This window comes from Giraffa tippelskirchi, chromosome 1, assembly GCF_054371585.1.
Source record: "Giraffa tippelskirchi isolate mGirTip1 chromosome 1, T2T-mGirTip1v1.2.pri, whole genome shotgun sequence".
Classification (NCBI taxonomy): Eukaryota; Metazoa; Chordata; class Mammalia; order Artiodactyla; family Giraffidae; genus Giraffa; species Giraffa tippelskirchi.
In genome coordinates this window covers 120,255,432-120,281,906 of record NC_137275.1, presented here as the reverse complement: position 1 = coordinate 120,281,906, position 26,475 = coordinate 120,255,432, and the positions used below count along the sequence as shown (strand labels likewise).

Sequence of the window (26,475 nt, the reverse complement as noted above, 5' to 3'; positions counted from 1 at the left end):
GCTCCAGTGTTGGCTGAGATTGGTAGGAAGAGTCAACAGGTGGATGAGAGGGCCTCGTATTTAAGTTTGACTGGAAGATGAGTCAGACTTGTGCCCATACCCTTCTGACCCTTGACCTGGATGAGGCCCTCCTCACAGAGCTCTTGAAGAACAGCTCTGAACACTCAGCAGGAGCCCGGGAGCCACAATACACAATCCTGGATCCTTCTCCTGCCCAGTGAGGGGGAGTGAGGGGACCCTGCCCTGCAGAGAGCAGGAGCCTGTCCCCTCTCCAGTCTTGTCAGGGGACCCAGGACAGGAGGCTACCCCCTCTTTCTCCTCATGCAGCTAGCTGTCCCTGATGAGTCCCCCTGTATCTGTACCCAGGTGCCCTGATGGGAAGGTCATGGTCATGGACTGTACGCCCTGGAGCAACATCAAGTGTGTGGACCAAGAATCAAGTACCCTGGCCCATGGGGAGGTCCTGGTTCTTGGAGAGCGAGCAACCATGAGCCAGAGACTACCCATCACTCCCTCTCCCTCCTCATGCACTTCACTGGTGATGAAAATGGTAACTGGACTTGGAGTCAGCACTGTCCTAATCCTAATCGGATGTGCTGTATGCTGATACTTTAAAGGTGAGGTTCTAGAAGGGAAGGAGGAGGTGCTGGCTCCCTCCTCCATCTCCCCAATCCTCCTGTTCCTCCTGGCTTGTCTCTGATCTTCTTCCCCAGGAAACCCCTCCTCCTCCCACCTCACCAGGTCCTACCAAACCGTGATCACATCGGTCCCCCCAACTCAGCTGACGGTCCCCTCTTCCCCCTGGCCGAGTCTGGTGGGAGGAGGCAGGAGAAGAAGGTGGTTCAGGAGCGCTGCACAGAGATTTTTCATTTTATTTCCTTTTCTCCCTTCTCTTCCCTGAGGGTTCTCCAGACTCGGAATGTCCCGCTTGCCGTCACAGGCCCGGGGCTCTGTTCAGTGTCTGAGCCCCCAGCCTGCACCCTGTCCCTAGGGAGGGAGGTGTGGCAAGAGGGCTGTCCCCACCACTCAGCGGATGTCTCTTCTCTTCTAGGTCGCTTGAGTGAGTGTTGCCACGAGGTGAGTCGGTTTCTCCAGCATCTGGCAGCATCAGACCCTCAGTCACTGCTTTCCCCCCACAACAAAGCCCAGGGTGGACACGGTCCCTGGTTTGTCCTCTACTGTTGTCCCTGACTCTCTCAACTGGCCTGGGGGCTCTAGGCTGACTGTAGGAGGGAGACGGGCCTGTTGAGAGCTGTCCTAAGGCCGGTTGGCAGCCCCGGCCCTGTCCTTACTGTTTGAGACACCCTCACTCTGTAACCCTGGACCCAGAGGCATGGAGGGTGTCAGGCAGGGGTGCTCAGATCCCCTTAGCATCACATCCGAGTCTGGGTGCCATCAGCAGAGCCCAGATGTGCTGAGTCTATGCCCACTTGGGGGGCAAAGCACAGGAGTAGGTGGGAAGGCAGAACCCACTGTGTCCCCCCAGATACTGTAGGGGTTTGTGGGTTTGTGACTCCTGGGTCAGCGCCTTGCTTTCTCAAGGCCCTTTTCTGGTGCTTATGTGTCCCCCAAGAGGGTCTGGGACTCGGGACCATGCCCACAACAATACGCTGACCAATGGAGATTCCCTTTCTCTTCTGGTCCCTTGGCAGGAAAAGCTGACAGAAGACAACGCCCAGTCCCAAGATGAAGCAAGCAGTCTGTCTGTTGGTGAGTGTGGGGCTCTGGCCCTTCTGCTTGCTCGGGCTGTGGTAGAGACAGGGAGAGGCAATGCTGGTCAGGTCTCCTCTCCTCTGGGGAGGTGGTGATGGAGGGAGACCAGGGCATGGAGGGAAGGGAGCCCCACTCCCTGCTCTGGAGGGAGACCAGGGCATGGAGGGGAAGGGAGCCCAAGCCCTGTTCTGGTCCACTGGCAGCTCTGATGCTGTTGATCCTCTGTCTTGTTCTCACCACATCCCTGGTCTAGAACAGGGCAGCCGAAGGGTGATGACTCCTCCCATGACTGACCCAGTGATGGAGTCAGAGCTACCTAATATTTGTCTGTGTGATTGTTACAGCCTTTTAAGCCATTCCTCATCATAGTAGGAATTTCACATTTATTTCAAAAGTATGATTAAGTTGAATCTACTTGAAGTAAAATTTCTTTGTCAACATATAGAAGTATTTTCACTGTGTATATGTGTGTGTGTGGGGCATGGCAACCCACTCCAGTATTCTTGCCTGGAGAATCCCCATGGACAGAGGAGCCCAGCAGGCTACAGTCCACGGGGTCGCAAAGAATCAGATATGACTGAGTGACTAAAGACATATATATAATATATATGTGTACATATATGCACACACACACATACAGTGACATCTACAGTTTGGAGTCCTATCACTTCAATAGCTTTGAGGTTTTTGAGTATTACCTTAATTTATAAATTAATCTAGAAGGAATTGAGATCTTTCAGGTATTCTATATTTTTCTTATGAAAAGATTTAGCATTTTAAGTGAAGCGTTTTATAATCCCTCAACTCCATGTGTGTTTTTCTTTGGTAAATTTCTCATTTCTTGTTGAGGATGTATCTTTGTATTACAGTGTTCTGTAACCTTATGAGTTTATCCAACTCATAATTCATTATAGAATTTATTGCCTGTTATAATTTTTAACATTCATCCATCCATACATTCACATTTAGGTATTAGTGTTGAACCATTCGAGTTTGATAAGAATACAACCATACATACAATAATGACTCTTTTGTCCACTCCCTTCAAAGATCCTGCATTGGTTTTGTTTTGCTTATGGCTGCATCTGCCAGAATTTCAGAACAATGTTTACTAGGCTCAGTTCTGTAATCTAGGATCCTCGATGAAGACCAAGGCTGCTCTCCATTGTGTTTTACAGAAACCAGCAGCCCCTGAAGGATCTCAGAGGAGAAGATGGCTGCTGGTTCCAAGAGACGCCACTGAAAGTGAGTGTTTTTCTCCTGGGCAGTGGATCAGGAGTGGAGGGAGGAGTGACAGAATTAGTGGCCTAATTTCTGTCTCCATAGCTGTTAGGGCAACTCAGAGAGGGGACGGCTTGTCCCTGGACCATCAGGACTCGAATTCCCTCCCTGCACCCCTTTGTCCTCTACCAGTGGCCCCTAACACCTCCCTGTCCTTCCCTCCTCCACCATCCTCTCTCCTCCCTGGTTGCTCAGGGCCAGGTTGACCCACCCTGAGACATCTGAGAGGTTGTGCTGCCCAGCAGGGCACCCACTGGCCCAGGGAGGCTGCGGAGCACCTGTCTATGCGTGCTCAGTGGCTTGAATCATGTCCAACTCTTTGCAACCCCATGGCCTGAGGAGCCTGCCAGGCTCCTCAGTCCATGGGAATCTCCAGGCAAGAATACTGGAGTGGGTTACCATGCCCTCCTCTAGGGATCATTCCAACCCAGGGATCGAACCCACATCTCTTCCATCTCCTGCACTAGCAGAGCCCCAACTGCCCCAGGCTGACCTCACGCCGCTCCCACTGCTGTATCCTGAGCGGCTGGTGGTGGAGGAGAAGGCTGAGGAGGAAGGGGTTCGGTGACGTGTATTCTGTGACGTGGTCACATGCGGGTTTGCTTTTTCAGTTTGAAAATATGACTGCTTTTAGTCTTCCCTCCAGTTTCACGTGAAGGTTGAAAATGAAGATTTGATTCTTAAATTTGAGCAGTGATTTTACAGTCTCTTTGAAAGCAACAGTTGAGGTTTTCAAAAGACATCTCAGAAAACTCCAGTAGATAAAGCCAAAAAAACCAGAATGTGTTGAGGGTGAACTGCGGGCGGCACCCCAAACTGTCCTGTGTCTCTCCCAGAGTCTGTAATTGCTGAGATGGGTGGATATAGGACCCCAAGCACCCTCGGGACTGAGGTCTTCAAGTGACAGCAGAGGTCCCGGCTGAGCCAGGAGCAGTGTGGCCTGTGCCCCGGTGAGTGGGGAGCCGTGAGGGTGGGAGTGGAGCCGGGAGAGGGGCGTGGGGGACTCGGGGGCGGAGGAAGGGGCAGCACCTGGCGGGGCCTGGGAGGGGCTGGCTGTCGGGGCTCGAGGCAGGGACACCCCTGAACCTCCACCATGCAGCCCTCACAGGGCAGAGTTGTCTGACCGCCCAGGGTCGAAGTTAAGAGAGCGAGTTCGCAGCAGGTTGAGTGAACCCCTGTACCCACTGTGGGTTCATTTTAAGTGCCTGGAGTGAGGTTGGTCAAGCCCTTGCTGAGCTCGATTGAGAGAGTCAGTCAGGGAGGACCGAGCTCAGGGTGAGAGTGAGGGGCAGCTAGTGTGGTGAGTCCTCCTCACCTGGGTGGGTTCTGGGGACGCCCTTGAGTTCAGGGGTGCCCTTTCACTAGCCTCCCTGGAGGCTTGTTTAGCGGGTGGAGGGGCAGAAGTCCACTTAGAAGATACGCTCATTCCTAGTGGTGGTGGTTTCTGAAGCAGTTCATCCTGTTCGGTTCGACTGTGAACCAGTACCTTGCAGGATCATGTTTGACGGTAGGCCTGAGCTGTGGGCACGGCCTTCCTTCTCCCGCACCCCACACTCACCTGCCGTCTTTTTGGCAGCCCCTCCCCCTTCTGTGTGCCCTTGCTGGTGGGCCTGAGGCCAGCCCCCCTGTTACCACGGAGCCCCTTGTGACTCAGTGGGTTCCAGGTTCCGGGCTCCAGGGAGACGTGCTGGAGGCAGAGCCTTCGTGCCATTTCTTCTTGAGACACCGGTGCTGGTGGACATAGTGTGAGAGCAGTGGTCATAGTGTGAGAGCTGTGTGTGTGAGAGCGGGGTGTGAGAGTGGGGTGGTTGTAGTGTGAATAGCGGTGGTCATTGTGTGAGATCGGTGGTGATAGCTCGGGTGCTGAGGCATCTGATTGTGAATCAGCAGTTGCCCCCTAGTGGGGGGCTGCCCCCATCCGCGAGGATGGGTCGCAGAAAGACCCGCCTTTGGGGGCTTTTCCAGTGCTGCAAGCCCAAGGCAAAGGCCAAGAGGAGGAAGAACTTGGCCTCGGCCCAAGTCCTGGAAGCAGAGTGGCCTGAGGTGAGAGCAGCCGGGGTCTGGGCCCATTAGATTGGCCCTCAGCCGGCAAAGCGTTGGCTTTGTGTTTGATTTTGTTAGCACGGTTGTGGGCCTTGCCGGCCAGGGCGTTTGGCCTTAGTGGGCAGGATGGACCCCAGCAGGTGGACCTTGTAAGAGGTTGTGCAGGTGCTGCGTGGAGGATGGGCGGGGGCCCCACAAGAAGGGCAACACTGGCTGGAGGAGTCACTGGGGCACGTGGACTGAGCTATGGAGTCAGTCCTTGAAGCAGAAAGGCGAAGCCCCTTATTATCTCCCCTCTTCCAAAGAAGGGATATACTGGCTGGAGGAGTCTCTGGGGCCTGTGGATCGAGCTAGAGAGTCAGTCCTTGAAGCAGAAATGCTAAGCCCCTTAACGTCTCCCATCTTACAAAGCACAGACGAGTGGGTCCAGTATTTTAATGACTGGTACCTACTGCTTTACGTGTATAACATACACCCTCATAGCCTCACATGTCTACTACATGCCTCTCACAAGAGTTGGGCACTGTTCTGGGTGCTGAATACTCAGTATGTAGTAGGGGATACATAGCCCAGGATTTTTGTATTTCTGCAAAGAAAAACAGAAGAATGAAAGACTCCGTGTGGTTTAGTTTGAGCAAGTTCAGCACGTGGACGGCCCCGTGTGCACGCAAATTGTGGTAAAATACATATAACGTGAATTTAACATTTTAACCAGTTTATTGAATGACTGGGTGACTTCAGTGGAGTCAGGCTAACGGATGGCCTTGGGGTGCCATCAGCCTTTTTCCCAGAGGAACACTCCAAAGCCTGGTGGCCTTGTAGACCTTACCTTTGTTCTTCACTCTCCCCAGTGGTTCCAGGTCACTTGTCTGGGTGTCATTTAAGAATCTCTTTATCCACTTTGTTGTTAGGATTTCTGTTTAGGAAAGTTTCTCAGACGTCCCTGGGTCTTGAGAAGGCAGGCTTGGATTCCGGGTTCTCCCCTGGCGCGTGCCTGCCAGGTCGAGGTGGAGGCTGCAGGCCGGTCTGAGTTGTGGTGGTCTGTGTGGTCTGGGGGTCAGGGGGACCCCCTCTTCTCTGGAGGGACAAGGAGATCCTTTGTGTGGAGCCTGGAGAGACTTGACAGGGTCAATGTTCAGCGGCTCGCTCTCTTTTTAATTTGTGTTTGCATTTAGTTACTTACTCATTTCACTGTCTTCTAGGAGTTTATAGAACTTACTAAAGAACTCAATGTATGCAGGGAGCAGCTGCTTGAACGAGAAGAAGAAATTGCTGAGCTGAAAGCGGAAAGGAGCAACACCAGGGTCAGTAGGGGGATTCTCACGTGTTGCCATTTGCCCCGCGGGGGTCACCACTGGGCTCTGTGTTGCTGTCTTTAAACTCGGTCTGGTTTTCAAGTCATTTTTCACATCTTCCCACTGAGCAGACCAAGGGGGATCAGTTCGGGGTTCTCATACCTTGCTTCAAATTTATGATGAGAGCTGATGTCATTTTAGTACGTTTGAGGGGAGAATTCTCTTAACTTACATTTTTGTCCATGCTCCACTTTGTGTGGGATCTTAGTTCCCCGACCAGGGATTAAAACCTATGTCCCCTGCCGAAGTGCGGAGTCTTAACCTACTGGGCCACTGGGGAAGTCCACTCTAAGTTGAGACTGAACTGGCAGGATTCCGACTTGCCTTAGCGTGGTTTCAGCTTTAGCGTGTGGCTGAGAGGAGTTATTGACCCTGAGTTCAAGAATGAGGTTGACGGTGCTCCTTTGGCCCCGCCCTGCAGCTGCTGCTGGAGCACCTGGAGCGCCTGGTTTCCCGGTACGTGCCGTCCCTCCGCACGTCCCCAGCCGGCATGACCAGCGAGGTGGAGGTGCTCAGGGCACTGAAGTCACTCTTCGAGCACCACAAGGCCCTGGGCGAGAAGGTACCAGCCACCCGGCCGTCCTGGATTTGTACACTTGCTGCCTGGTTAGGTGGATGATGCACGTATTTATGTAACTAGTTGACTTTTGAGCTTCTTGAATTTTTGTAAATACATTTTTTCTGTACGAAGTCAAGAGTTTTATATGGTTAAAAAGCGTTGCCTGCGTACGTGCTCAGTCATGTCCAAGTCCTTGTGACCCTGTGGACTGTAGCCCACCACACTCCTGACTCCTGAGGTCCTGACTTCATGCCAGATACCTTTCCTCCTGGAATTCTTGCAATAACAGGGTAGTTTAGTATACTTTTTGTTTGCTGTTTGGGTTTATTATATAGAAAAGAAGCTTGATAAACCGAGTGGCCAGACAGAACGTTAAGACAGATGGGTGCCAGTCGTGGCAAATGTGACATTTGAAGTAGGCACGTTTCTGCTCAAGTCTGAGAAAAGGGCCCTGTCTAGGAGTTTAATTTTGAGGATGCCAACTTTATGTGTGATTTGAGACTTAGGATTTAGTCCAACTGTTTTACTCTTAAGTGTATTGGAGTGTTGTGTGATAATGACTTACCTTTTCTACTCTGCAACGCCCGCTATAGGCCATGGCCCAGAACACGGACATGGAGGCGAGAATCACTACCCTTGAGAAACGCTACCTCGCCACACAGCGTGAAGCCACCTCTGTGCACGACCTCAGTGATAAAGTTGAAAATGAAATCGCAAATAAGGATTCTATGCATCTACAGGTAATGGCTTTTACTGAACTGTGTCTGACTTTTATAGTAGTGAATTCCTGAGGGAGGAAGGAAGGTAAAGACCTTTTCATGTGACTCCCACGTTGGAAATCAAGTCCCAGTGTAAAGCTCTTATGCCCCTAAAATACTGCGTTCAAAAGTGTGGATGTACATCATGGTAAAAAAGCGGTACTGGAAGGAAATCCATTTTTTAAAAATTGGGGGTGACTGCAACTTACAGGTTTGAATTATTTGGGATTTGGTGTAACCATTTTGTGGAATTCCACTCCTGACTCTTTAGTTTTACTTGAACGTGAATCTGTTGGCTTGTTAGCGTTTTTCCTGAAAGAGCAGAGTTCAGTTCAGTCGCTCAGTCGTGTCCAACTCTCTGCGACCCCATGAACTGCAACACGCCAGGCCTCTCTGTCCATCACCAACTCCTGGAGTCTACCCAAACCCATGTCCATCGAGTCGGTGATGCCATCCAACCATCTCATCCTCTGTCGTCCCCTTCTCCTCCCGCCCCCAACCCTACTCAGCATTAGGGTCTTTTCCAATGAGTCAACCCTTGGCATGAGGTGGCCAAAGTATTGGAGTTTCAGCTTCAACATCAGACCTTCCAATGAACACCCAGGATTGATCTCTTTTAGGATGGACTGATTGGATCTCCTTGCAGTCCAAGGGACTCTCAAGAGTCTTCTCCAACACCACAGTTCAAAAGCATCAATTCTGCGGCGCTCAGCTTTCTTCACCGTCCAACTCTCACATCCATACATGACCACTGGAAAAACCATAGCCTTGACTAGACGGACTTTTGTTGGCAAAGTAATGTCTCTGCTTTTAAACATGCTGTCTAGGTCGGCCATAACCTTCCTTCCAAGGAGTAAGCGTCTTTTAATTTCATGGCTGCAGTCACCATCAGCAGTGATTCTGGAGCCCAAAAAAGTAAAGTCTGACACTGTTTCCACTGTTTCCCCATCTATTTCCCATGGAGTGATGGGACCAGATGCCATGATCTTAGTTTTCTGAACGTTGAGCTTTAAGTCAATTTTTTCACTCTCCTCCTTCACCTTCATCAAGAGGCTCTTTAGTTCTTCTTCACTTTCTGCCATAAGGGTGGTGTCATCTGCATATCTGAGATTATTGATATTTCTCCCGGCAATCTTGATTCCAGCTTGTGTTTCTTCCAGCCCAGCGTTTCTCATGATGTACTCTGCATATAAGTTAAATAAGCAGGGTGACAATATACAGCCTTGACGTCCTCCTTTTCCTATTTGGAACCAGTCTGTTGTTCCATGTCCAGTTCTAACTGTTGCTTCCTGACCTGCATACAGGTTTCTCAAGAGACAGGTCAGGTGGTCTGGTATTCCCATCTCTTTCAGAATTTTCCACAGTTTATTGTGATCCACACAGTCAAAGGCTTTGGCATAGTCAATAAAGCAGAAATAGATGTTTTTCTGGAACTCTCTTGCTTTTTCGATGATCCAGTGGATATTGGCAATTTGATCTCTGGTTCCTCTGCCTTTTCTAAAACCAGCTTGAACATCTGGAAGTTCACGGTTCACGTATTGCTGAAGCCTGGCTTGGAGAATTTTGAGCATTACTTAACTAGCATGTGAGATGAGTGCAATTGTGCGGTAGTTTGAGCATTCTTTGGCATTGCCTTTCTTTGGTATTGGAACGAAAACTGACCTTTTCCAGTCCTGTGGCCACTGCTGAGTTTTCCAAATTTGCTGGCATATCGAGTGCAGCACTTTCACAGCATCACGTTTGAGGATTTGAAATAGCTCAACTGGAATTCCATCACCTCCACTAGCTTTGTTCGTAGTGATGCTTTCTAAGGCCCACTTGACTTCACATTCCAGGATGTCTGGCTCTAGGTGAGTGATCACACCACCGTGATTATCTGGGTCGTGAAGATCTTTTTTGTACAGTTCTTCTGCGTATTCTTGCCACCTCTTCTTAATATCTTCTGCTTCTGTTAGGTCCATACCATTTCTGTCCTTTATCGAGCCTATCTTTGCATGAAATGTTCCGTTGGTATCTCTAATTTTCTTGAAGAGGTCTCTAGCCTTTCCCAATCTGTTGTTTTCCTCTATTTGTTTGCATTGATCGCTGAGGAAGGCTTTCTTATCTCTCTTTGCTATTCTTTGGAACTCTGCATTCAGAGGAGAATATCTTTCCTTTTCTCCTTTGCTTTTCGCTTCTCTTCTCTTCCCAGCTATCTGTAAGGCCTCCTCAGACAGCCATTTTGCTTTTTTGCATTTCTTTTCCATGGGGATTTTCTTGATCCCTGTCTCCTGTACAGTGTCACGAACCTCTGTCCATAGTTCATCAGGCACTCTGTCTATCAGGTCTAGTCCCTTAAATCTGTTTGTCACTTCCACTGTATAGTCATAAGGGATTTGATCTAGGTCATACCTGAATGGTCTAGTGGTTTTCCCTACTTTCTTCAATTTAAGTCTGAATTTGGCAATAAGCAGTTCATGATCTGAGCCACAGTCTGCTCCTGGTCTTGTTTTTGCTGACTGTATAGAGCTTCTCCATCTTTGGCTGCAAAGAATATAATCAGTCTGATTTCGGTGTTGACCATCTGGTGATGTCCACGTGTAGAGTCTTCTCTTGTGTTGTTGGAATAGGGTGTTTGCTATCACCAGTGCGTTCTCGTGGCAAACTCGATTAGCCTTTGCCCTGCTTCATTCTGTACTCCAAGGCCAAACTTGCCTGTTACGCCAGGTGTTTCTTGACTTCCTACTTTTGCATTCCAGTCCCCTATAATGAAAAGGACATCTTTTTTGGGTGTTAGTTCTAAAAGGTCTTGTAGGTCTTCATAGAACCGTTCAACTTCAGCTTCTTCGGCGTTACTGGTCGGGGCATAGACTTGGATTACCGTGATATTGAATGGTTTGCCTTGGAAACGAACAGAGATCATTCTGTCTTTTTTGAGATTGCATGCAAGTACTGCATTTCGGACTCTTTTGTTGACCATGATGGCTACTCCATTTCTTCTAAGGGATTCTTGCCCACAGTAGTAGATACAATGGTCATCTGAGTTAAATTCACCCATTCCAGTCCATCTTAGTTCGCTGATTCCTAGAATGTCAACGTTCACTCTTGCCATCTCCTGTTTGACCACTTCCAGTTTGCCTTGATTCACGGACCTAACATTCCAGGTTCCTATGCAATATTGCTCTTTACAGCATCGGACTTTGCGTCTATCACCACTCACATCCACAGTTGGGTATCGTTTTTGCTTTGGCTCCATCCCATCATTCTTTCTGGAGTTATTTCTCCACTGATCTCCATTAGCATATTGGGCACCTACTGACCTGGGGAGTTCATCTTTCAGGGTCCTATCCTTTTGTCTTTTCATACTGTTCATGGGGTTCTCAAGGCAAGAATACTGAAGTGGTTTGCCATGCCCTTCTCCAGTGGACCACAATCTGTCAGACCTCTCCACCATGACCCATCCGTCTTGGGTGGCCCCACACGGCATGGCTTAGTTTCATTGAGATAGACAAGGCTGTGGTCCGTGTGATCAGATTAGCTAGTTTTCTGTAGTTTTAGTTTTAGTGTGTCTGCCCTCTGATGCCCTCTCGCAACACTTACCGTCTTACTTGGGTTTCTCTTACCTTGGGCCTTGGGTAATTCCTCTTGCCGCCACCACCGCCGCCGCCGGCCCCAGCTCCCGGCCTGGCCTAGCCCCTCTCGGCTGCCGCCCCCGGTCCCCGGCCCCCGGCCCCCGGCCCCCGGCCCCCGGCCCCCGGCCCGGCCTAGCCCCTGTCGGCCGCCGCCCCCGGCCCCCGGCCCCCGGCCCGGCCTAGCCCCTTTCGGCGGCCGCCGCCGCCCCCGGGCCCCGACCCGGCCTAGCCCTTCTCGGCCACCGCCCCCGGCCCCTGGCCCCCGGCCCCCGGCCCGGCCTAGCCCCTCTCGGCCGCCGCCCCCAGCCCCCAGCCCCCGGGCCCCGACCCGGCCTAGGCCCTGTTGGCCGCCGCCCCCGGCCCCCGGCCCCCGGCCCCCGGCCCGGCCTAGCCCCTGTCGGCCGCCGCCCCCGGGCCCCGGCCCGGCCTAGGCCCTGTTGGCCGCCGCCGCCGGCCCCCGGCCCCCGGCCCCCGGCCCGGCCTCGTCCCTCTCGGCCACCGCCCCCGGCCCCCGGCCCCCGGCCCGGCCTAGCCCCTCTCGCCCCCCGGCCCCCAGCCCCCGGCCCCCGGCCCGGCCTAGCCCCTGTCGGCCGCCGCCCCCGGCCCCCCGGCCCGGCCTAGACCCTGTCGGCCGCCGCCCCCGGGCCCCGGCCCGGCCTAGGCCCTCTCGGCCGCCGCCCCCAGCCCCCGGGCCCCGACCTGGCCTAGCCCCTCTCGGCCACCGCCCCCGGCCCCCGGCCCCCGGCCCCCGGCCCCCGGCCCGGCCTAGCCCCTCTCGCCCCCCGGCCCCCAGCCCCCGGCCCCCGGCCCGGCCTAGCCCCTGTCGGCCGCCGCCCCCGGCCCCCGGCCCGGCCTAGACCCTGTCGGCCGCCGCCCCCGGGCCCCGGCCCGGCCTAGGCCCTCTCGGCCGCCGCCCCCAGGCCCCGGGCCCTGACCTGGCCTAGCCCCTCTCGGCCGCCGCCCCCAGCCCCCGGGCCCCGACCCGGCCTAGGCCCTGTTGGCCGCCGCCCCCGGACCCCGGCCCGGCCTAGCCCCTCTCGGCCGCCGCCCCGGCCCCCGGCCCGGCCTAGCCCCTGTCGGTTGCTGCCCCCAGCTCCCGGCCCCCTGCCCCCGGCCCCCAGACCGGCCCGGCCTAGCTCCTCTTGGCCACGCTTCTGCGCTCGTTTGTGGACTGAGCAGCATGGGCAGGGGCACGGAGGGACAGCACAGGAACAGGAGCCAGTAAGCCTCAGCAAACCACAGCAAGTACAAACCCTAATCAGCAGCAGGGAACTTCACGGCAGCCTGTTGGGAACTGGGGTCACTGTGACAAAAGGCAGGGTTAGAGCTCCAGTCTGATTAGGGTTTTTACTTGCTGTGGTTTGCTGAGGCTTACTGGCTCCTGTTCCTGCGCTGTCCCTCCGTGCCCCTGCCCATGCTGCTCAGTCCACAAACAAGCGCAGACGCGGGGGTCGTGCTGCCCGTCCGAGATGGGAGTGCTCCCTGAGTGTCAGACAGTCCCCGCTTGTGTGTCATCCATACGTTCATTTCCCTCCAGTTTTGTCCTGTGTTGTGTGTGTCCCCAGGACACTTCAGCTCCGAGTCACTGCTGCTCAGAGTTCAGTCAGCAACTCAAATCCTAGCAGGATAGAGACCTAGAAAAATCCCATTCTCGTTGAAGAGATGGCTTAAATAGCTCTGCAGTGAACACAGCTTTAAGTCTTTATTCATACACTTGCTGAAGACGTCAGAGCGGGGCATGTGCAGACCAGGGGCCCCACTCCCAGCTCGCCGTCCCCGGAAGCCGGAGGGTGAGAGGCCGCGTCCCGGAGATGTGGCGCTGCTGGGGGCATTGTCCCCACAGCCAGCCAGCCAGCCACCCCGTCCTTCTGGCAGGAAAGGCGTGGCCCTGCGCTGCCGGCGGGCACTGTCTGGGCACGGAGAAGCGGGCTGGGCCTGTTGTGGCGCGGCTGTGGGAGCGTTGCCCGGAGCTCAGTGAGCGGCAGAGGGGCCGGCCGGTCGCGGGAAGCCGGCGGTGGGGCTGCTGGCAAACCCCCCAGAGCAGGGTCACTAACAGGCGCAAGGGGAGCGCCCTTCTGCCTGTGATCTTCCTCTCAAGGCTGGCTTCTTCTCTCCGCTGGCATCTGTGCTGTCTGTCCCCGGTCGGCCTCGTAGTCTGACCTTTTGTCTTCCAGAAGCTCTGCCATAAGGAGGCTAAACTGTTGGAACTTACCTTCCAGCTTAGGAAGGCAGAACGCATGCCCTCATGCGTCCCGTGCTTGCCGCTGCCTGCTGCCCACGCTGGCTCGCCACAGGCAGTCTGAGGAGGGGGCGCAGCGGCCGCGGTTGTGGGGCCCGGGGTGGGGGGGGCGCACGTCTCCTCTCACGAGCCGGTCACCAGCACCCTGCGTCACCCACGTGTCACACGCGAAGCTGTGCAGGCTGCGTGAGCCGGCGTGCGGGCGTGTCCCCCGCGAACCCGGGGCCAGTGGTCCACCCAGAGCATGGCCCGCTTGCCGCCCCTGTGGTCACAGCCCGCATGTCGTCAGGACAGTGTTGTTGCGAGCGGAGCTGACGCTGTTCTTGGCCGACAGGCGGAGGAGGGACACGGCAACATCGAGGAGAGGCTGCGCCAGATGGAGGCCCAACTGGAGGAGAAGGACAAGGAGCTGCAGCCGGTGCGTGTGCTGACGGGGAGGCCGCGTCTGGGCCGGACATGCGGCTTGGGCGGGGGCCGGCGCTGCCGTTCTCCGCTGCTCCCGTCTCTGCCGCGGAGTGTGTGCGTGTGTGGCCCGTCTGCTGATCCGGGCACCCACCTCCTCGGGAGCAAGGCCAGAGGTGGTCGCCCATAGGCGGTGGGCAGGGGCCAGGGCGTCCCCACGTTCAAGGAGGCTGCTTGTTGCTCTGACCAGCCAGTCCGGCGAGCTGCTCGGGATACAGGTGGACCTCCCGACTGCCCCGCAAACAAAGCTGAGGGTGCCAGCCCGGGGCTCATGAAACTGAAGGCATGGCGCCCAGATGTGGAGCTGCTTGCCTCAGACGTGGCGCTGAAGTCCCATATGCCAAACTGCTGGTCCAGACAGGGTGTGTGTGTAGGATGGCTGCTCCTAGGCAGGAGGAGAACCGTAGTTGTGCTGGGACAGAAGGCGCATCAGGAAAGGGCGATGGTGGAGGCTCGCATGAGCGAGTCTGAGGGAGGTTTCCGAGAAGGGTTGTCCACACGGCGATACAGACCATCTAGGAAATGGAGTGGGGAAATGAACCCAGGTCCAGCCTCAGGGGTCAGTACGGTCCCCACCATACCAGTGTTCTTGGGCCTGGACTGCAGAGCCTCACACGCGGGCTCCCAGGGGGCAGTGGTTCTGACTCCCATCAGGAGACCCGCAGTGAGGCGCTCTCCCCGCCTCGGCAGAGAGCTCAGTGTCTCCCGATCAGGGGTGTACTTCCTTACTTTCAGAACTGCTGCTCAGAGGCTGTTGAGATTGGGGTGCTGTTTATGACTAAGCCAATTCAAAGTCAACTTTTGTTTTGCTTTAAAAATATTTGAATGCCGATGCCTTATTGTGGAAGTTGTGACAGGTTTTATTTCCATGGGCTCAAAAATCACTGCAGCCATGAGATTCAAAAAAAATGCTTGCTCCCTGGAAATCGATGACAAACCTAGACAGCATATTAAAAAGCAGAGACGTCACTTTGCCGACAAGGGTCCATGGAGTCAAAGCTATCGTTTTTCCAGTAGTCACGTATGGATGTGAGAGTTGGACCACGAAGAAGGCTGAACACTGAAGAATTGATGCTTTCGAATTGTGTTGCTGGAGAAGACTCTGTTTTAACAGACAATATTTAACAGAAAAGAACCTGTTTTTTAAGTTTTTACGATGGAAAATTTCAAACATGCACAAACGTGGATGCAGTAGGATAATAAATACCCATGACCCGTCAATCAGCCTCAGCAATTTCTAACACAGGGCCAGTCTCAAATATATCATTCTTGTGTCTTCTCTGCATTTTTTTTTTATACAGTAGGTCCTAAAACAGCTTTCTAAACGGTGAAATTGATGCTCATTTTATAAAACACAGATTTGCCAACTTTGTTATTACATTTAAAAATTGCTTGAGGTAATTATTTCCAGTGTTTTCATATGAATTTTCAAATTGGAAAAGACCCTGATGCTGGGAAAGATTGAAGGCAGGAAGAGAGTGGATGACAGAGGATGAGATGGTTGGATGGCATCACCCACTCAGTGGACATGAGTTTGAGCAAGTTCTGGGAGTTGGTGATGGACAGGGAAGCCTGGCATGCTGCAGTCCGTGGGATCGCACAGTCAGACATGACTGAGCAAGTGAACTGAATTGAATATGAATTATCATTGGAAGCAAAGCTATGACCAAACTAGACAGCATATTAAAAAGCAGAGACATTACGTTGCCATCAAAGGAACACCTAGTTAAAGCTATGGTTTTTGCCGTAGTCATGTATGGACGTGAGAGTTGGACCGTAGAGAAGACTGAGCGTCAAAGAATCGATGCTTTTGAACTGAGGTGTTGGAGAAGACTCTTGAGAGTCCCCTGGACTTCACTGAGATCAAACCAATCAATCCTAAAGGAAATCAGTCCTGAATATTCATTGGAAGGACTGATGCTGAAGCCGAAGCTTCCATACTTTGGCCACCTGATGCAAAGAACTGACTCATTGGAAAAGACACTGATGCTGGGAAAGATCGAAGGCAGGAGGAGTAGGTGCGACAGAGGACGAGATGGTTGGATGGCATCACTCACTCGATGGATGTGAGTTTGAGCAACTTCTGGGAGATAGTGAAGGACAGGGAAGCCTAGCGTGCTGCAGTCCATGGGCTCACAAAGAGTCAGACACAACTGAGCCGCTGAAGAGCAGCAATCATTACAAAGAATGCAAGTGATGTTGCATATAAAGAAAAATTAGTGAAAGTCTATCTCCACTGACTTTTTTCCCAAAATGAATTTTCTCACCTTTTACTTTACCAATTGAATTCATTTTACCCCCTTAATCCAGACTCAAGCTTCTGTTTATGTACTGAGAAATTCCTTCACCTACGTGTGTGTAAGCCGATCGCCTTTAAAGTCTCCTTGTTTCTGAGTGTAAATGTGCTTGCCTTCGGAGCCCCTTCGACAGGAAATGGCTAGTGACACTAAGGTCCCCCAGGTGCTGTGCCGAAGAGAAGCGTTGGGAGTGACCTTCGACAAGTGAAGTCCCAGCCTCCCTCTGCACCTGCCCGTCTGTTCTGGTGATGCTCAAGAGCCCACCAGGGGTGGCCGTGGGAGGGGTCCGCCTCGGGAACCGGGGCATAGGCCGCTCACGTCGCGGCTCCCCAGTGCTTTTAAAAGAACGACCGTAGTTGCTCTTGCAGTTTATGAGTTTTTGTGTTTCCTGTTTTAGGTGAGGCAGAGAGAAAACATGCATGAAGAACATACTGAGGATAAGGTTCTGTCCGGATCAGATGAGAGGCTTCAGCTTCATCTGAAGGAGAGGATGGCGGCTCCGGAGGATAAGGTGAGCCAGCCCCACGGCCCCTTTACAAAGAGGCGCATCTGGGCCTGGCCTGGCCCGGCCCAGTCTGTGTGTGCGGGGGGGGATCTCCAGGACAGGAGTCGGAAAACTGTTCCCATAGAGGGCCCCAGAGTGAGTGTCTTTCATGGTTACGAATAATTGAGTAGCAGCATCTCATGCTAGTCAATAAGCGTGACAGCTTCCACAGGCAGTGTGTACAGGAACAGACCTAGATGTGTGCCCACAACCCTTACAGAAAGCATCAGGGAGCTGGATCCACCGACGGCCCCGGTGTTGCCAGCCACCGTGTGAGAACTTTCTTCTATATCCACCCTCACCCCTTCGTTTCTTTCTTAGAAGTTGATTTCTGTGGCTTTGCTGGCAGTCCAGTGGCTGAGAGCCTGCCTTGCAAGGTCAGGGATGCAGGTTCGATCCCTGGTTGGGGAGCTAAGGTCCCACGTGCCAGGCGGCAGTCTCGTCAAAGGAGTCCTGCGTGATGCAGCTAAGGCCCGACGCAGCCAAATCAAGAAGTTTAGTTCGGGATCTTTTATATAATGTGATAGAAAAGAATGAAGCAAGTAAACGCAAGCTTTCTCATATGCCAGCTCCAGCCTCCTCTCGTTTCATTTGCTTTGGAAAGTGTCTGAGAAGCTCCATCAGAGCAGCTCGGTGGGCAACAGTCGGGTTCAGTCTTGGTGAAAACCTGCCCCAGCTGCACCAGTGCCCTAAAGACAAGGCCCAGAACCTTCCCCGAGGTCGGCGCTTGGGCGACGCTTGTCTGAGAGGGACCCATGGTCACTACAAGTGCTACGGCACGTTTTTCCCCCACAAAACCCAAGGTGACACACACCTCACCAGAGACCACACAGGGCTCCCCTCACGTCACCCTGACCTGTGGGCTGGGCCTGAGGTGGGGAGAGTTTTGTCTCAGGTTTGAATTTGGCATAAGTACCCTGCGCCTGTTTCCTGAGTGACCACTGAACTGCAAGAGCTGAAAGCAAGTATAAAGCAGTTTCACTTAGCCCAGGGACCTGGTGTCCTTGTATCTCGAAGATCAGTCGGGGAAGCAGGAGATTGTCTGTGTACAAGTGAGCGTTAAAAGTTGTCATCCGGCCTCGTGCCAGCACTTCACTCTGCCGCTCCTCCCGAGGTGCTTTTCGCTTTCAGACGGAAGAGGAGCCCTCCGCAGTCCACGCGACGTCTGTGACTATTGACTCTAAAGCACTGTGTGTGTCTTTTTCAGAATTCTTTCCAACGGAGAGTTGAAAACGCGATAAAGGAATTAGAAGAAATGCAAAACTACCAGGTACTTAAATCTCTAAATCCTTCAGAAATGTGTTAAGAGCTGAATTGAGCTGGGTTCATTGTTACAGTTACTACAGATGCTTAGTGGAAGTCGAGTTACCTTTTCCTCCTGGCCAGTCTACTGCTGTAACACGTATAGCATTTCTGGTTTTGAACATTGAATGTGTTTGCATTATAGGTGGATTTAGAGTGTGTGGCCGTTGTGTGTGGTTCAGAATTCTGAGTAGTCCTTTCTGGGTTCACCCGAAAGCTGAGACAAAGCGTGAGCCTTTCCCGTGGACAGTGCTGTCCGTCAGAAAGATAATACGAGCCACACACACAGTCTAAACTTTCCTAAAAACGAACGAGCTACTTCCATACTTTTTTCACCGCGAGTCTTGAAATCTGTGTGATTTCCGCATCGAGCTTTGCACCGGCCTGTGTCTCGTCCTCAGTGGCTGCACGAGGTGATTGACTGCCGTGGCCGACAGCACAGAGCTGCCAGGTTGAGTCGAGCGACTCGGAAACTTGGCCCGTTTGACTTGTTTTACCCCGTGAGGAAGTGAAGTGGGGTGTAGAGGAATGAATGTGAGCTCCATGGAAACACTTTAAAGCAGTGAGAGGAGCGAGGGCAATAGAGTGAGTCCTGTCCCCCCGACCCGAGCCCCCGCCCCAAGTCCAGCTTCTCTCTACAGCCTTCATCGTTGTTCATGGCTTGCCATGATACCTCCAGAAGCTTTTCTACACCTGAGATGTAACTTCTAATTCATTATGGTTTATAAGGGTTACTATTGTTCTGAGTGTTTACATTTGCTCTGGGACGCTTAGAGTACATTTCCTCAGAATTAAAATGTTCGGAGTTGATAACGACTAACGTAACCTGTTACGCACATTTTGGTGCAAGTCATTTTACATCCGGAAAGCAAGCGGTGCAGGCTGTGTCATTTGCTCTCTCGTAGGACCAGCTGATTAAAAACCTGGAAACCCTGAGAGCCGAAGTGGACCAGATGATCCTGGGAGGGGCTCCCCTCCACCACGGGTAGGGCCCTCCCCTGGGCAGCTCCCCTCAGCACTGTCGAATGTGACAAGGGCCTGTCTGGTGTGTGGACAGTATGACTGGGTGTCGCTCATGGTCGCACCTCAAGGAGCCTGTAGCTTCATGGCCAGCGAGAGGGAAGAGACAAGCATCGTTCCTCAGGGTCGAACTTGGTACCGGGGAGAGTGGTGGTCACAGTATTGACAAAACTCAAAACCACAGGCGGAGGTTTGGAAGTAGGGGGCGGCCCAGTTGATATATGGGTGTATTCATTTGAGGGACCTGACAGACTGTGACACTGATGTTTCTTTAAAGTCGCAGAAGGTTAATGACCTGTAGTCTTTTCTACGTGAATGGAGACTGAGACGTGACTTGGCCATTGGCTGCGGTGGGAGGAATCACCTGGCTTGTGAATGAGGCAAGCAGATTACTGAGCATCCTGATTTTTTCTTCCTCGTTGTTGTAGCGGCAGTAATTCTTATTAAGTATTTAAATGTTTCTTTGGCTTCTGCATGGAAAATGGTCACAAGTAAGAGAGAAACTTTAGCAAAGGTTATTGAAGTGCTTAACTGGTGACATTCATTCATATGTAGGAAATCGACTGCTGCTTGAATCCCGATTTAGGAGACAGTTTGGAGCCCACACGCATATTTCTGTGTTTGTGTGCTTAGGGGATGCTCGCGGTCCAGGGCCCCTGCCCAGCCTTCTTCTAGAGTAAGGGGATATCATTTGAGACAAAGGCAGAGCCAGAAAGGCTGGTGCAGGGGAGGGGTGTGTCCAGGAGGCAGCTCTCAAGGGCTCATGCAGGGACTTGGCAGCACAGGGGGGCCTTGGAACAGGGCTTGCGGGCAGTGTGGACTGGGTAGGGGGCACTATGCTGGCTCAGGAGGGAGGGAGTGGGGACAGAAAAGCTGGCTCACAGTCAGGGCAGGCTCGGCGTATTTGGCAGGACCTCCCAGTGGAAATGGTCACCTTGTCTCTGAGACCTTCTCCCAGAGGAAAGAGCCTCGGGTGAAGAGGGAGAGAGAGATGGAGGCTGCACTCCACGAGGGGACTGGGAGGTGATGGTTGGGGGGCGACACACCCAGAGACCTTTGTGGCCTTCAGAGGACCCTCGAGTGTCCGCAGTCCACAGCGGGACTGTGTCGTACCTCCCACCCAATTCCCAAGTGTGGTCTGGCCCCGGGCCCTTGGGTAGAAGTCGAGCAGAGAAAGGAGTGTTTCCCTCAGGAGGTGGGGGAGCCGGGAGGGAAGACAGGTGTGGCTCGGGGAGAGTCCAGATTTCCATCTCAGCGCAGCACAGTTTTCCTCGCAAAACTGTTGAGCAGAGCAGCGTGTGAACCCGAGCAGGCTGACCGGTGGTTGGCCTGGCCGCTCTGCAGACGTATGGGGTGTCCTGTCCTCGGAGGAGGGCTCTGTCTCCCGGGTTTAGGGACTCCTGCAGGTGAAGGCGCCACCCTCTTCCCAGAGATAAGACTGAGCAGACCCCGGGCGGTCCTGCAGTGTAGGCGGCTCACAGTCAAAGCGGGGCCGCACCGTCTCTCAGCAGGCCCCTCCTGAGTGAGCTCCTGGCACCAGCAGGCCCAAGTCTTAGTGCTCAGGGCCTGAGCATCTGTGCTGGGCCTTGTTCCGCCCAGAGTCTGGTGACATGCTCATCTCTGCTTTTGATGGGAGACACCAGTGCGGCTCAGCTCGGAGCTGTGGGTCTCAGGGCTTTCTGCTGCTGGTTGTCTGAGGCACCTTTAGAAGCGCTGAGAGCGGTGCAGAAAATGTTCCAGGTAGACGGGTGATTGTGATCCACGGACATGACGCGGGAGAGGGAGGTCAGAGCAGGCGCGGGCCGGAGGGGAGGTGCGGGTGCCAAGGAGAAAGCAGAGAAGGTGCAGGCCCCGCCCTAGGACCTGAGGGTGGGCTCCGAGGGGACCACGGACGCCCCAGCCCCAGACAGCTGATCCCGTCCTAGTCAGCTCCACACCCTCGCGTCAGCACTGCCTTCCCCCCATATGGGAGTTTTGCAGATGGTGGGCTGAGCCCTGAGTGGTTGCGGGGCAGCAGGTGGCCTGTTCCTGTTGGAGCCAGGAGGGCAGTGCCCTCCCGGGGGCCCTTTTCTCTGAAATTGCCGATTTTCCAAATTGACAGGCTCTGGCTTGACTGACAGAGTGAGCTCTCGTTCCTTCTAACAGCGCTCTTGTCTCCCGTGTGTTTCAGCCAACCCCACTTGGACAGCGCCCTGGACTTCAGGTTCCCTGTGGCAGATGGGCCGGCAGACTCCTCCGGCAGCGGGGCGGTGCTGCGGTGCCCCCAGAAAGGCCAGTTGGCCGCGCTGCGTGACGAGCCGTCCAAGGCAAGGACCCCCCCGCCCCCTGCCCGTCCCTGGTGGGCACCTTGTGAGGCACCTGCACCCTCACACTGCGGTCCTGAGATGGGTTTGGAACAAAGCGTTGATAGATCGCTTTATGTCTTCCCATTTTCCTTTTTCTGGCTAAGAGTTTACTTTGAAGACATGCTTTTTTTTTCTTAAAAGAACCAATTCTGATAACTTGTGGCCTACTGCGAGGCCCAGCATGGTACTAATTAGCACAGTTTTGAAATCGTCCTACGAGTAACTGGATACACATATCCATCATCTTATAGTGAGAAGAATTCTCATTGGAAGTTTAAGTGCCTTTATCTTTTTGCCTCATTCATGGCATGAATTTTTTCATACATGTCTGTGTTTGAGCTTCCATATTCAGTGAGCAGCTAGTTGGGGCCAGACATCGTCAGAAGAAGGACTCCAGCAGTGAATTAAAACCCGTGTGCATTCTTGATCCACTGCGACGTAAGGAATCACTGCAAAGCTTAGTGACGTCCCAGTGAGCAGGTCACAGAGCACCGTTTCTGTGCATTGTTGCAGGTGGGCCTGGTTCAGGGCCTCCTGAGGGCACAGACATGGGAAGGCCCCCCAGGGCTGGATGGCAGGCTTTCAGACTCACCTGGCTGGTAGGGAGAGGCCCAGGTCCCTGCTGTGTGGACCGCTTCATGGCCTGGCTTTCCTCAGAACACCCTCTGAGAGCGAGAGCGCGGGATGTAGCCCGGGGCCTTTTGCGCCCCGGTCTCGGAAGCCGCACACCTTCAGTTCTGTTTGCGAGAGTGAGCTGCGAAGTCCTGCCTCGCTCAGGGGCTGAGCAGGAGTTGCCCCCTCTGCCTCTTGAAGGGAAGAGGATGGAAGAATTTGTGGACCCATTTTTAAACCCACGCAGCCTGTCGGACAGTAATGAGCAGAGAAAGGAGACCAGAGTGCCCGAGTTGTCTGAGGAGGGGGGACGATCGTGTGTGAACAGGGTGGCCAGCGAGGTGACACCAGGAGGGTGACCTTGAACAGAGACCCGGAGGCAGGAAGAGAAGTAGCCACTCGGAGATAGATCAGGGGTCCTGTCAACAAGTGGAGATAAGGGAGAGAGAGGGCCGCATCAGGGAGGACCCCGGGCTCAGGCCTGAGCAGCTCGAGGCCGGAGCCTGTTTCCTGAGGTGAGGAGGGCACTGGGGTGGGGAGCTAAGAGCCGACCTCAGCCCTGTTCAAGTGGACGAGCCCGTCAGATGTCCAGGGGACGTGTCAGGTCAGCAGCTGAGTGTTCCGGCCTGGATCCGGGAGAGGACTCAGGGTCGTGGGCATACAGATGGCATTTAAAGGCACGAGCACGGTAAAGTCACCAGGCATATGCTGGTGGAGAGAGATGGGGTACAAGAGTAGAGCCGTGGGGTGCCCCACATTCCAAGGTTGAGAAGGGGCACGAGGGACTGAGGAATAACCCCAGAGAGGGAGGGGCCTGGAGCCCAGGGAGAGACATGCTGCGGGGGCAAGGAGGGGAGGGGGCTTGATAACATGGGTTCCTTGACGCCCCCGGGGAACTGCCCTGCGGGGTGGGGCACACCACCTGCTTGCAGAGAGCTGGAGACTGGGTGGGGCAGGGGACAGTAGAGGCCGCTCCCAGGGAGCTTTCAGAGACCTGCAGTGGGTGCTGCAGGGAGCCCTGGAGGAGGAATCTGCTGGTTCCCATTGTGTGATTTTAAGGTGAGAGAAGGGAGAGGACGTGCTGACCGGGCTGATGGGGGTGAACCCATAGGCAGCTGGTTCACTGGAGCGGAGCAAGAATGATGGCAGGAGGTGCTGGAGCCAGCGAAGGGGGTGGCCCAGCCCTGGGGAGGGATTGTGACGAAGAGAGAGGGCGAGGGCACAGACAACGGGGGATAGGGAGCCGTCGAACCAGCCCCTGAAGGCTGCCCCTCGGTTGCTTTGAGGTCATGTCTGGGAAAAGAAGGCAGGACCTGGGTTGAGAGTGGGGCAGGGGGGAGATTTGCAGAGAGAAGGGTGTGAGGTGTGAGAGTGGAAGAGCGGCATGGGGCCCAGCAGGCACTCTCCCGGGCATCTCTGATGACAGAGCCGCCCCTGCGGTGTGAGGGGCCGTCCCCCAGAACAGCCCAAGTGCCTGTGTCCCGAGAGGAGAGCCGCGGGTGGCTGGCCCTCCCGTCCCCTGGCCGCCCCTGCTCACTCCTGTCTGAGGTGTTCAGACCAGCCTGGAAAACGGAGGGCTGGGAACCTGCGAGGACTGCACTCCTCGGTGAACTAGTACAAGTGATGATGGCTGAGGTGGACCCAGCGGCTGCGGAGCTGAAGGATTTTTTTTTTCTTTTCCTTCAGCCTGGCTGAAGAAAGCATGGATGTATTTTTTTTAATTTTTGGTTTTTGTCTCTGACTCCATCAGCCCACCCTTACGAAAAACCTCACAGGATTGCCTTCCGTCCACGCTAAGACCTGAATGTCACCAGGCCATCTAGGAACTGGATTCTCCTCCTGCCCGTTTCTTCAGTGCTGCTCGCTGAATAGATGGCAGTGTCTCATAAGCATGGCCCGTTTATCCAAAGTCAGGGCTTCCATGTAAAATCGTGGTCACTGACGAGACGTGGTCCTCTCGTGCCCAGGTGCAGACCCCGAAGAAACAGGACTGCGAGCGCGCCAAGGAAGCCAGCGTGCCGGCCAGCGTGGCCCAGGCGTTCGAGAGTGACGTGGACGTGTCTGACGGCGAGGGCGACAGGGCCACCCTCTTCAGCTCGGCTGCTCTGCTGTCGCCCAGCGGGCAGGGCGATGCCGAGACTCTGACTGCGATGCTTCAGGAGCAGCTGGACGGCATCAGCGGAGAGATCCGGTGGGTGCGCCCGAGCCCAGCTTCCTGGAAACTTGGTTTCTCTGAGGAGCTGTTCTCCTTAGACAAGTCTGAGTGTTCCCTAGTAAGAAAACTGACTTCAGGTCTGCTTCAAGAATTTTCAGTTCCGAGATCACCCTTGATTATAGAGCTCAGTCAGCCAGGGCGTTCTGTCCACAGTGTGGTGTCAGCACTCTGTGGGGAGGCGCCGTGGGCTGTTCCCCTCTCAGCTCTGAGCCCCAAGGTGGGTGAGGTGCCAAGGCGGTGTCCCCCTGTGGCCCGTGCACCCTCCGGCACCGAGGGTTCGCCCTCCTGTGTCCTTCGGAGCCGCCCACATTCTGGTGAAAAGCCACCTAGAACAGAAAAGCTGGGGTTTGGGGGTTGGCAAATTCCCACTCAGATCTGCATTTTCCTTTTAAAGTTAATACAGTGTGAAGATCAGCTTGTTGTAAGTAAGACAGTGGTCCAAGGACATGTGTTTGAGTTTTTCTCATCTCATCAGTATATTGAAGATGTTTTCCTTAGACACCGTCTTGGCAGTTATAACAATTTACAAAACGGGCTAGAATCCAAAGGCCGGCCTCGTGGTGAACAGGGGGCCTTGGGTCTGGGTGCAGCCGGGTGGCTGGGGGCCCCGAGATCTGCCTGGTACCACACCCGCACAGCCGTGCCTCCTGTCCCGAGTCCACGTTCAGAGTTGGTCGCAGGCCGGTGACTCTGCACAGGACCTGGCAGAGCCGCTGCTCAGATTGTTCTTGTCACGTCAGCCCAGGCCGAGGTGCCTGTTCCTGTCGGCCGAGCACGGGGGACCCGGGGGAAAGGCGGGGGTGACGGCCAACCAGCAAACGCAGGTGGTGCCGCCTGCACTTCTGACGCCGTAGACAGACTGCTCTGTGGGCCAGCTTTGAGCACAGACAGCTCAGAAAGATTGTCTTTCCCCGTCCCCGCAGGTAATCTGGAACGGTTATATATTAATATTTTTATTTTTACAGCACGTTGTCAGGTAAAGGTGATTTTTCCTTATGCCACAAGTTAACTTGATGTAAATGGCAAATGCTGTCCATCAACTTGTTATCAATGGTGAAAAACTTCCAGTATGTATAAGCAGAAGTGAAACTGGAGAGGTTACGACCTGTAAGAATCTTGTAGTTAAATTTGAAAATCATTTTATTTGCATAATCGAGTATTTAAACTGCTATATAAAATCATCCACGACACATTAGGGGAGAAAAGCAGTAACCATGAATTATAGGTTAATGCAGCACATTGACATGAATCCAGAAACTCACACAAAGCTGGTGGAGAACTGCATCAAGTGATGCGTTTGTATGTATAGAACCTTAAAAAAAAAAAAATCAACTCAGCACTTCATCTGGTCTGGAGACTTGTGTTTAGAAACTCCAGCTTGTTCGTGAATTGCTGTTTGATTATACAGAGTTCCTGATTCCCAGTGGAAAAGACTTGAGGCACTGCCGTGCATCTCTGCCCTGAGAGCAGGGAAGGTGAAGGTTGTCAACTTCAGGTATCTCCTCACAGGGAGAGAGGCGCCACCCAGGCCCCGTCAGAATGTTAGAGTAAATCAGTCAAATCAAACGTGAATGATCAGGGGCCACTTTGTAAGACTCAATGATAATTATTCTAAGTTTGAGACTGTTGAAAAGAGGGAAAGTCCTACCTTTTTGCTGAGATGTTAGTTGAGCAACTGTTCCTGGAATTTGCTAATCGTGACACAATGCAAGCCCAAATTTGTTGTCCAGACACGTTCCTCTGCTGACAAAGGCAGGTGAAGAGTTTTATTCTATTTTAGGTTGATCCAAGAAGAGAAGGAGAACACGGAGCAGCGGGTCGAGGAGATTGAGAGCAGAGTGTGCAGGGGGAGCTTAGGCAACCTTCGTCGTCGTAAATCTGTGAGCTCCCTCAACCTGTGTCCCACCTCCTCGCTTGCCGACTCCTGCCCGCCCAGCAGTGGGCGCTCCAAGCCCCAAAGGAGGCTGCACAGCCCGGAGCAAGAGGTAGACAAGCTGGACATCAAGACTCTGGCCTCCCTGCTGCGTCCCTCCCCAAGCACACTGGTTTTGTTTTGTTTTTGTTTGTTTGTTGTTTTTTTCTCTTTTTACCCAGAATAAAATCAGATACATTTGCTACA

General features: G+C 53.8%; 1 protein-coding gene and 1 long non-coding RNA gene across 5 annotated transcripts; one reads left to right on the top strand and one right to left on the bottom strand.

The window, feature by feature from the left end:
- Positions 1–852: 852 nt before the first annotated feature.
- Positions 853–4,588, bottom strand: LOC145507411 (uncharacterized). The gene is made up of 2 exons (XR_014054838.1): positions 3,488–4,588; positions 853–1,746 (listed from the first exon to the last, which is right to left on the bottom strand). It is a non-coding gene; the product is annotated as an uncharacterized LOC145507411 (long non-coding RNA).
- On the top strand, positions 1,658–26,475 carry LOC145507350 (liprin-alpha-1-like). 4 transcript variants are annotated; one of them, XM_081493809.1, is made up of 13 exons: positions 1,658–1,710; positions 2,892–2,958; positions 3,831–3,944; positions 6,278–6,341; positions 6,814–6,954; positions 7,545–7,691; positions 13,894–13,977; positions 16,716–16,829; positions 18,070–18,132; positions 19,070–19,149; positions 21,355–21,490; positions 24,109–24,332; positions 26,137–26,475. In XM_081493809.1, exons 5-13 carry the CDS (start codon positions 6,883–6,885, stop codon positions 26,453–26,455), a joined length of 1,239 nt encoding a protein of 412 aa, XP_081349935.1. In that variant the 5' UTR covers positions 1,658–1,710; positions 2,892–2,958; positions 3,831–3,944; positions 6,278–6,341; positions 6,814–6,882; the 3' UTR covers positions 26,456–26,475. The 4 variants fall into 4 exon arrangements, with proteins under 4 accessions (XP_081349935.1, XP_081349920.1, XP_081349910.1 ...); XM_081493794.1 differs by having other exon boundaries at positions 6,240–6,341; XM_081493784.1 differs by having other exon boundaries at positions 3,831–5,037; positions 6,240–6,341.